This window comes from Camarhynchus parvulus, chromosome 1A, assembly GCF_901933205.1.
Source record: "Camarhynchus parvulus chromosome 1A, STF_HiC, whole genome shotgun sequence".
NCBI classification, from domain to species: Eukaryota; Metazoa; Chordata; class Aves; order Passeriformes; family Thraupidae; genus Camarhynchus; species Camarhynchus parvulus.
In genome coordinates this window covers 22,063,568-22,073,807 of record NC_044586.1, presented here as the reverse complement: position 1 = coordinate 22,073,807, position 10,240 = coordinate 22,063,568, and the positions used below count along the sequence as shown (strand labels likewise).

At 47.3% G+C, this 10,240-nt stretch overlaps 1 protein-coding gene across 1 annotated transcript; it reads right to left on the bottom strand.

Annotated features, from left to right (window-relative positions):
- Positions 1-381: 381 nt before the first annotated feature.
- On the bottom strand, positions 382-9,991 carry EIF3L (eukaryotic translation initiation factor 3 subunit L). The gene is made up of 13 exons (XM_030960143.1): positions 9,889-9,991; positions 9,752-9,800; positions 9,433-9,643; positions 8,763-8,842; positions 8,448-8,509; positions 7,083-7,152; positions 6,317-6,390; positions 5,320-5,491; positions 4,905-5,059; positions 3,965-4,135; positions 2,433-2,930; positions 1,375-1,455; positions 382-628 (listed from the first exon to the last, which is right to left on the bottom strand). The coding sequence occupies exons 1-13, from the start codon at positions 9,919-9,921 to the stop codon at positions 590-592; spliced, it is 1,695 nt and encodes a 564-aa protein (XP_030816003.1). The 5' UTR covers positions 9,922-9,991; the 3' UTR covers positions 382-589.
- Between the last annotated feature and the right edge of the window lie 249 nt (positions 9,992-10,240).

Below are 10,240 nucleotides of genomic sequence, written 5' to 3'. Positions count from 1 at the left end.
AAAAACATAACAATTCATTTTGGAGCATTTCTACTCCATAGCAACTAAAATAGAGGGGAGGAAAGACAAAAATGTAACCTGAGAATATAACTACAACTCAGGTCTATTCACTGTATGGGGTAAAAGCTAAAAGAATAGCATTAGCTTACATCTCATTCCAAAATCCTGTGAAGACACTGTAGAACAGCTCATTTTGTTCCTGTCAATCAGTTTTGCAGTCTTCCCCATTTGCTGTGCATGGTGAATGTACAGAGCACCTAAACAGATCTGCTCCCTATTTTTACCTGCAACATGGACCAACAAGAGCACCAAGCCAACAGCAGCTGCCCGTGTCTCCAGATGCAGTTATATTCTTATGGAGAGGAAAAATAAATGAGTACAAATGCCCATCAGGAAAATTCCACTAATTTATTAGATGCCTTGTCCTTTGTAGGACAGTTTGAGCCAAACAAGTCTGCATATTAAAATACAAAATACCTTCTGAGTCACAGGAGATTCCAGAAATTCCAGAACTCTGAGCTCCCCTCCCTCAACACAGAGAATAATCTCTCCCACCCACTTCTCTGCCCAGGCCTGCAGTGCATCCACATTAGGGTCTCTGGCCCATCTTCTTCAATGTTCGGTTCAACTGGAATTAGAGAAAGCAAAGGTCAGAAAAATACACAGTGATTGATACAAACTGCTGCTCCCCTCAGCACACCTTATCCAACGCCTCTGAACTCCTTCCTCTCCAACTCTGTGACAAGAGAGCTCTCAAGCTCTCACAGTGTGTCAAGCAGCAGGGGAATAAGTAGAACTCTCTCCTTTCCAAGCTAGCAGATGAAGATGTGGGGAGAAGAGAGGATGCAAACTTGTAGCAGCAGTATCACAACCCTCTATTATAAAGTCACCAAATCTCAGAATTCTGCCCTCTGAGTTTCCAGTGCAGAACAACCTCCCCTGGGAGAGAGTGGAGACAGAATGTCACCTCTTGGTCAAGCTCAATGCTGAAGCCATCTATGCTCCAGAAATCTCTGAGGCCATTTTCTAGAGCTATAGTTATGAAGTTAGAGATGTGATTTTGGTTGTGTTACTGACAGGGACACCACACTTATCTATAGACAATGGAATCAGCACTCCTGAACAGTAAAACTCTCCTCCCTTTTCCACTGTGGCTCAACTGAGTACTTCTCACAAAAACATACCATTCCTCAAAGGCCAGCAGCTGCTGCTCAGAACACCTGCCTTTGCCCATTGCCTTGCAGAGCCAAGGCTAAGTACAGCATGGAATTACACAGCTGTCTCACACAAGTGTGGACCCTTGAGGGCCTGCACAGCCCAGTGACTGTCCCATGTTTCCTACAGAGCTACACAGCTCTTCTGCCCAGCCCTCACCTCCTCAAACTTGTGGATCTGGCGGATGAAGAAGTCCCCGTAGCGTCGAGCGACCTTTGTGTCTGCAATATGGATCATGTCCTGGGAAGAGAACAGGATGAGATCAGGAAAAGGACCATGCTACTAGCAGGAACACAGCAAGAACTGCCAAACATAAAGATCAACCTAAAGGGCTTTACCCCAGCCATGGTACAGCACCACACCTATCTGACCTGTGCTAGTCCCACAGCACCCATCCAGTTCTCCTTGGGCTGCCTTCCCTCATACCTTTGTCTGGGATGGGTCCCCCATTCACGTTGTATTTGCTTCCCACATTCTTACACACTCTGGTTTTGTCTTCCTTGCAGCAGTTTGACAGTTCCAGTCCCAGTTCATGCTTCCCTCTTTTCAGTCACGCTATATGCCATGACAGCTGGGCTGAGACATGGCATGAGACCTTGCAAGAAGAGGTCTGCTACAAGGACCAAGAACACAGGGTAACCTGGTCTCCTTCCTAGCAAGAAACCTAATGATTATGGCTGTCTTCTTCAACTACAGTCCTACAAGACTCCTTGCTATGCTTCCTGCTGCTGGAGCTCCAGGGCAGATGGTGATAGCTCCACACCTTGTGTTTAGATTCCTCCTAGAGCAGCCACAACTAAATGCTGTTCCAGTGCAAAGCAGACCTGTAACATGACCAAGCAATATCTCTGCTTTGTCAAACAAAGGAGAGATGTGGGGAACACCTACAAGGACAATCCCACCTGATACACAAACAGCAGCACTATCTGTCACTCAATTATCACCTCCCAGAACACTGACAAGCAGCTCCCTCTGCCCTGGGGAAGTGTTCATTTTCTAGGTATGTTGACTGACAAAGCTGCCTGTGATATTCCATCACTCTTCTTCCACTGACACTCTTTTCATACAGGGCTAGAACTTCATCGTGGGCAGGCAAGCCCTATAAATGGTAAAGGAAGAAGGAATGTCTCCCACAGAATGGAACAAAACCAGGTGCTGCCAATTCCAGAATTTCCTGGATAAAACAATTTCCCAGCCAGTAAGTGGCAGATACCAACCTTGTCAATATAGAAGTCAACCTCAGAGGCAGACTGGAACTCTCCATCCAGGGCAGATATGCCACTGGTCCATACCAGGTTCTTCATCTTGTGCTTGAAGACGAGCAGCTGGATGCGGAACTCCTGCTCTGTGAGGTCTAAGAAGCCGGCCAGCTTCGCCACAGGCATGGTGGTGTAGAGCTTGAGGAAGCTACGGATGGTTGAGAGCTGGGCCTGCTGCTGAACTTCATCAGCGAAGACCTTGAGCTGCTGCAGGAAGGGCTCCTTGTGGTAGTTGGGGTGCACGTTGTCATAATTGGGCACCACAGGGGAGAGGAACTTGGGGCAAGCGTAACTGAAGAGCTCCTCGTAGACCTGGGCATCGCCCTTCTGCATGCGCAGCATCTTGTCCCCGTACTTCTCGCGCAGCTGCAGGTGGATGCTCTCGTCAATGCGCATGGGGTACATGGTGAGCGCAATGGCCAGCAGTGCGTGCATCTGCTCGTTCTGCTTGTTGATCTGACACAGAGACAAGAGACACCCTGTCAGCACCACAGTGTGCTCAGGGAGCTGGCAGCTGCGCTTTGCAGAGGAAGATCCTTTAGGATGCCCAAGGGAGCTAGTAGCTGCACTTTGCAGAGGAAGATCCTTTACACAAAGCACTGATGGTCCTAATGCTTAAGGGGGACAGCACAAAGAAGCCGTGCCTCTGGGCAAAGTAAATGGATGAACCACACATCAAGGCTCTTAGGAAAAAAAGAGGTTGGGCAAGAGGAAGCTGCAGAGTAAATGTAACCAGAGCCACGCAGAACCCAGAGGGCCAGAAGTGCATTTGACTGTTTTGGTACAAGAACATGCAGAGAAGGGAAGGCACATGGTTTACCAATCATCTCCTGGCAAGGGACAGTTGTCACAGAGGTCAGTGAAGAAAAGACTGAGAAAAAAGATGAGTGTGGGATGAAATGGACAGCTGTGTGGCTGAAACAGACACAACCAACTTTTTGAAGTGTCATGGAATTAAGACTGGCAGGATTTGGCTAAACAAAGAGTTAGGAATTAATCATAAGGATAAAAAGGAGAGAGCAGGTAAAACAGGCACCAAAATTGGGAGGTAAAGCAGCTTAGGTAGAAAGAGAAAGGAGCTTTGCTACAGCCATGTCTGTGAATGATTATCAGATAATGGAAATACATCTGACAATGGCCGCAACCTGAAGTGCAGCACTGGACTAGAAACACAACTAAGTCTGAAGAAGGAAGCATTGACAAGAGTATCATCAGCAGCTCATACTCATTAACAACCCTGGTCAGAGCTAGAGTGCAGATGGACCTGGGACAACAGTACGGGGAACACCCATAGTAACTAGTAACATAGCTAAGTGAAAATATTGTCACACATGGCAAAGGAGTTCAGAGGATCCCCAGTCACCACCACCAGCAAAGTCCAGGATAATAGAGCTGGACTATTAGACACAAGCCACCAGGTGATAGAGGAGGGACGGGAAAGAAGACAGTGGCTTTTTCTTTGGGGAAGTCTACTCTATTCTATCTCTTACCATCTCATACTTGTAGGTCGTCCTCTGAAACATGCTCTTTGTCCTCTGGATGTAGAGGAGGATGTTGGCAAAGACACGGATGGCATCCTGGTAACGCCGCATCATAAGGTAAGCGAAGCCCACATAGTAATAGGTGGTCACCTGGCACTCAGGCACCCGGGAGTACATGCTCTGAGAAGGAAGGAGTAACATGATATGTTAGGGGAAGCAATCCACACCACTTGTTAGCAACAATTCAGCCACCTCTGCTTTCAGTCCCATCCCAAATACAGAGAGGAGAGGGTTAATTCAGTATACTTCACCTCCCACCCATCCCTACAGCAGCTTCCTCACTGTTTTATTAGATCATCCCATTTCCTATGTTTTCCAGTTTCAACTTCCTGCAAGGAGAGGACTCTTGCTCTGTGCCTAACATTGCTCTGCTCAGTTCCCTTTCCCCCTGTTTCACTCCACATCCTGTGCCAGACAGCACATATGTAGATCTGTGCCAAGCCTTGGCCCAAACCCATTGCAGCTGAACTTTTATTAGCCACAAGCAGCACTCAATTCTAAGGCAAAAACAGCCTAGGTGGGAGCGGGCACAGTGACAACAGAAGTCAAAAATACAAGAAAGAGCCAAAAGTAAGAATGGTGTGTTCAGGTAGTTACCACTGCACTACCACTTGTAGTTCCAGCAGTACTCTCTGTAGCAACACCACATTGCACAACACAGCAAACCTCCTAAAAAACTGGGCAATTGTGCTGCAACAGCATCAGGCATTATCATATGGCTTGATTTAATGCCAAAGCTCCAGCTGTGTCCAGCCACAAACTCCTGACAACTACAGCAGATACAAACAGTTCCTCAGCTGGAAGATTCAGTACAGCAATTTTTTACCAGCATGCTTCAACAGAGGCATGTGGAAGACTGCAAAAGAAGGGTTAAAACATGTTGTATTACCTTCTTGTTGAGCTCAATGTTCTCCAGCACCTTGATGGCTTGGTAGTAATCTCCCAGCAGAGAGTGCAGACGCAGCAGCCCAACAAGGCTGAAGTAGCCCAGCATCTTGTACAGGGAGTGGCGCCCATATTCACCAGCCACACTTTCAGGGTCACCTAGGGAAGAAAGGAACCACAATGCCATCCTCCAAGGAAGCAAGCTTTCCTTTCTATACTTTTCTGTTTGAAACAAAGGGAGCAAGGCCTGAAATGTAATCACTGGCACTTCTCACCTAAGGCCAACAGAACCAGTTCCCAGCCAATCCATCCACTGATTATGGGTTTGATCCAGCTCCCAAACAAAGTTAAGCAGCTTGGGTCAAATCAAAGCAAGGCAGCACAGGCACCAGTGCTGCTTGGCACCTCCCAAAGCTCACCTCCACTTGTATAGACCTCCAGCTGTCGGTTGATGTTGGATTTGTCAACCAGAGAGTGCAGCACATTAAGGACACTGTGGACATTCCAGATCTTGGGGTTGGAACGAAGGAAATCAATTTCCTCCTCAGACTTCTTGGCTGTTTTACAGCGGTACTGGCTGAAAGACTGGAACTACAGGAAAAAGCAGGGATTCAGTGATGAGCAGCTTGTCCAGAGATGCTCAGGTAAGTGCACTAAGCTTACAACTTGTTCAGCCAAATGCATTACAATAAACTACAAGCTGCATGGAAAAAAAAAGTTTCACGTGAGATCACATGGAAATCAAAATGGCACATCATATCACCTTTAAAGCGCCTAAAAGAATTATACAGTACAGAGGGAAAAGGCCAGGAGACAGATTGAAGCAGAAAATGATCTCTTAAACAATTAGGAAAGGCAACTAAACACAAATTTGCTGTCTGGTAGAAAGGAAAATGACCAAATTATAAGAGGTGTTTGCATACATGCATCTTTTTCCCTTATATGCACATGTCCTTTTTGTTCTCAAGATTGACCAGACAACACTTGAGGAAATCCAGGCAGCTCTATAATAAAAAGTTACAGAGAAGGGAATATATTCTCTAAAGAGAAAAACCAATAGCATTTCAGATCTGTACTGCTGCACTCAGAACAGTAAGTGGAAAAATATTTCTTAAAGTCAAGATCTCAGACCACAGCTTATTCCAAAGCAGGTGCACACATAAAGGCCCTACTGACTAAGAAAGACAGAAATTTTGTTCTGAAAGAGAAATAGGCCCAAAAATTGAGGACTCCCCAAAGAGCACCCTGTAACTTAAAAATCTGTACGTTTACAACTACTTCATCCACCCAGCAACACAGGAGTAACAGTGATCACCAAAGATTTTCAACCTGCAATGGATTTCCTTGCTATGGAAATCACAGCAAACTAATAAAGGCAAGGCCACCTCAAAATGGCCCAGTTTTATAATCACATACCTGGTATATGAATTCATCAATGATATCCCAGAGCCACTGGTTGGGCAGTTCCAGAGGAGCAGGGCCATCAGCATCTGCAGGAGAACAGATGAGAGGGTTAACACCTTCAGCAAGAATATTGTCAGACCTGGAGGAACAGACAAATTAAAGAACACAAGAATGTCCCTGAAATGGGAGATGGAGCAGCAGATGAATGAAGCTTACAGTAGGGCTGAGATGGAGCTTTAACTACCTCAACTGCCTTCACTTTCCAAGACTATGAACATGCACAGGGTTAATCTCTGGAGTGTGACTGCTCAGCAGCCTCAGCTCTCAGAAGCTGCACAGAGACTGCAGGGGTTTATCCCAACTGATCCATTCTCCCATGAGGCTTGGCAGGGGGTCACAAACAGTAACATTAGCTCCAAGGGGAGTGAACAACAGTAAACAGCCATGAAACACTGCAGGTTTTCTTTAGCTTACTGTTTCATTTTACTTTTTAATAAAGATAGGTGAGGCAGTTCTCAGCAAAACAGAAAGCTAAGTAAGTTTTATTATTCACAGTATTTCAGAAAGCATGGGAAACTATTTCTGCTTTTTGTGGTTTTAAATCCATGGATGTAAATTGCTCTTCATTCAACAAACATGCAGAGAGCTTATAGACTACCTTTCCCTCTATTGTTTATGAACATGTTGCAGTTCTTCTGACCCTTTCTTCAACTCTGCCCTCTCCAGCTGATCTTTCTCTCCAAAACCCACAAACCAGAAATTAATTGCAGCAACTCACTGAGGATGTAGTTGAAGAGATTGCAGTAATTGTAATAGGACTCAAATCTCTGCTCCAGCGTGGGCCCCCCCTGCAAAGAGAAGTCAGCAGAGTCTGCTTCAAATCAAACAGGGCAGGAGGGAGTTCATGGGCAACAGCATAAGAAGGACAGTCACAGTAGCGGAGGGTCTCGTTCAGGAGTGCTAGAGGCAGTATTCAACCAGGACACCCACCAGCATCACCCAGAAAACCTGAAACTGTAGTACTGTTGTCCCACAAAACAAGGATGACTTTTCCTGTACAGGCAGCTTCTCCCAGGATGACGAGCAGTCAAACTTCCTGTGAATATTCTGCATTTAACCTTCCCTGTTCCCCTCTGCTGTTCAGATTCAAGAACTTCCTATTACCTTCACCAGCTTTCCTTCCTTCTGTGCTCATGAGAATTCCTAATAGATCAACAATTCTGTTTCTGGACATCATTTCTAAACACTTGACCTACTGGTTCTTGTTTCAGCTGGAGACACTGAGTCTGAGAATCACTAACAGCACAGCCCGAGAAACCAGTTTCTCCTGTTGAAGCCTGGCTTGGGTTAACACAGCAGCCTTTTAAAAGTGCCCATTTCTCCACCCTCTGGTCCACAGTAAAACTGCAGTTATTACTTATTTACTCGTAAGTCATGCATCTGTTGAGATTTTTTTCTTTAAGAACCAAATACTATGACTTTCTCACTGATTAAAGAGGCTTAAAAATAAGCTTTAAAAAAGCAAAGTTTGTTTTGTTTCACAGAGCATTATGCCTTTCATTTCCTTCTTCTCCATCCTTTATGGTATCCACATTTCCCTTTTCACAAGGCACTCTGATCCCGTGTGAGGTTTTTCATGACAAATAATGCACCTTCCTCTTGTGACACCCCTTCTCACTGCCTGCTCATTTGAAGAGGAGCCACAAAGAAACACACATAAGCAATAAAAAGGAAAATTCAGTTACCTTCCAACACCCCCTTCTTCCCTAACTCACTAACCATTACGTTTGATGTTAGCAACAAAGAGCCTCCTGAACACTCAGATCCAGTCTCCTGATTCATCTGAGCTACCAGAGAAACCTGCACACTCATCACCACCAAGCTTGGACAGCTAATGAGCCTCAGACAGACAGTCAAGTCTTTCTTGCTTTTCAGCAATCAGTGAATCCTTACTAAACTAACAAAAGCAAGAATTCTAAGCTTCCCTTAAAACCAGTGTGACTTACAGCTCACGACCCCATCCAATTTTGCCTTGCAAAGATTAGGGGACCACTGATACTGTAGTGGCAGCAAGACTTGTCAAGTTTGCTGGCACAGAGAAGCCAGTGTGACACCCACAAGAAGACACAGGGCCAACACTCACGCTGACTTTGGCATAGATGTGCCTGTAGTACAGCTCCTTGTATAGGATCAGGAAAACTGCATCTGGAAAAGACCACAGAGGAGGACATTAGCAAGCCACAAGGCCTGTGAGCCTCCTGCCAGAACAATAAAAGGAGGCACAAAAAGACACTTTGCTCAAGTCTGACTTCTTGCCAGGCATCTGCTGAAGGAGCAGCCAGAGTGAACAAAGGCGACTGACTCAGGCAGCAACAACTCTGTGCACCTGCTAACTCGGCATCAGGAGGGATTCGGTTCCTTCTCTCCCTGACAACCCAAGGAAAAGTGGAAGACTCACCATTTCCAACCTGAGGAGCAATGGCCTCAGCCTCTGGCCATGGAGTGTTCTTAAAAAACCTTTCTGTCAGTTTTGTCCAGCTGAAAAACAGACACACATGTGGTATGAAAAGCCGCGTCTCACTCAGTATGACAGTGCTGGAGTCAAAGATAACAGAGAGAGGCCTTGGACTTGGTGAAAGCTGAGAGCACCACCAACCCCTGTCAATAAGTCCAATACTGAAACAAAGAATAAGAATCACAAACTAAGCAGTGAAACGTCAATTTATTCCCAGGCACAAAACAGACGTGTATGTCACTTCCACACTCCCCTTATGTCAAGCTGACACGGCTACAAGCAGGAGTGGAAGTAGCTGTTGGGAAGAGACATAAAAGCTACACCTGACAGCTCTCTGCAAACTGCTTGACTAGCACCACTGAGAGCCCTCTTTGCAGCCTCCCTTCCTATTAGGCCATGGCTGACACTTCCCTTCAGAAAGATCACAACTCGTGCATACTCACACTAGCCTCATGGGCTGGAAATACCTAGGAATTTTTTCCCACAGTAACCAAACCAAACCTGTTTCAGAGAAAGCCCAAGTCTGGAACAGCACAGATACTATTCAGACTTTCCTTTTAACAGCATCACAGTTAAAATAGCGATTTCCATCTACTGAAGAATAGTATTGTACCTGTTCTCATAAATGTCCTGGATCTCGTACACCTTCTGGTCAATAACATCACTGGAAACACGGCTGGCCTGGAGCTCGTACACCTTCTGGTCAATGAGATCTGACACCGTCTTGTGAAAATACTGGATGAAGTTTTTGATCACTTCGGGGATCACCTGGTAGGTCTGCTGCTCGTACTGGCGCTCGTAGGCCAGGTCCTGCTTGGGGTCTCCTGCGGAGAAGGAAGAGCAGTGAGGCAGCGGCCTCACGGCCCGGCCCGGGCCCACAGACCCGGCCGGGCGCAGGCGGGCCCGGGGGCGCGTGGGGCCCTCACACTCACCCGTGTGCATATCATAGTCGTTGGAGTACGCGTAGGGGTCGTAGGCAGCCTGTGGGGAGAGGGCGGCAGTGAGTCCCCGCGAATAGCCCAGACCCGGACCCGGACCCGGACCCGACCCCCGCGCCCCCGGGCCGCACCTCGTTGTCGTAGTCCTCCCCCGGGTAGGCCATGGCGGCGGCGCGGCACGGAAAGGGCTCCGGGCGGAAACGCGGGACTGGCGCGGCGCGGGCACAGGGGCGGGGCGGGCGGGGGGGGGACGGCTGGCCCTTCTATTGGCTAGAACAACTGCCTGTCTTCAGCCTGCTGAGCTGCCACGGGCCGGCCGTGGCCCCCTTCTCTTTCTGATTGGAGAAGACAAATGCCCGTCAGGCTCTCCTGCCCACACCCTCCACTTCCCGCCCCGCCTCTCTCCTATCCGCTTCCTCCCCATTGGCTGCATGACAGGGTTGTGTCGCCTTTCATTGGTCGAGAGGACGCGGCCCGCCCCGT

Coding starts and splice junctions, on each gene's coding strand:
- EIF3L (XM_030960143.1), bottom strand. CDS start 9,921: ATGGCCTACCCGGGGGAGGACTACGACAACGAG. Junction 9,801..9,888: donor GGGAGGACTACGACAACGAG/GTGCGGCCCGGG, acceptor CTCTCCCCACAG/GCTGCCTACGACCCCTACGC. Junction 8,510..8,762: donor TGCTCCTCAGGTTGGAAATG/GTGAGTCTTCCA, acceptor GGTCTTTTCCAG/ATGCAGTTTTCCTGATCCTA.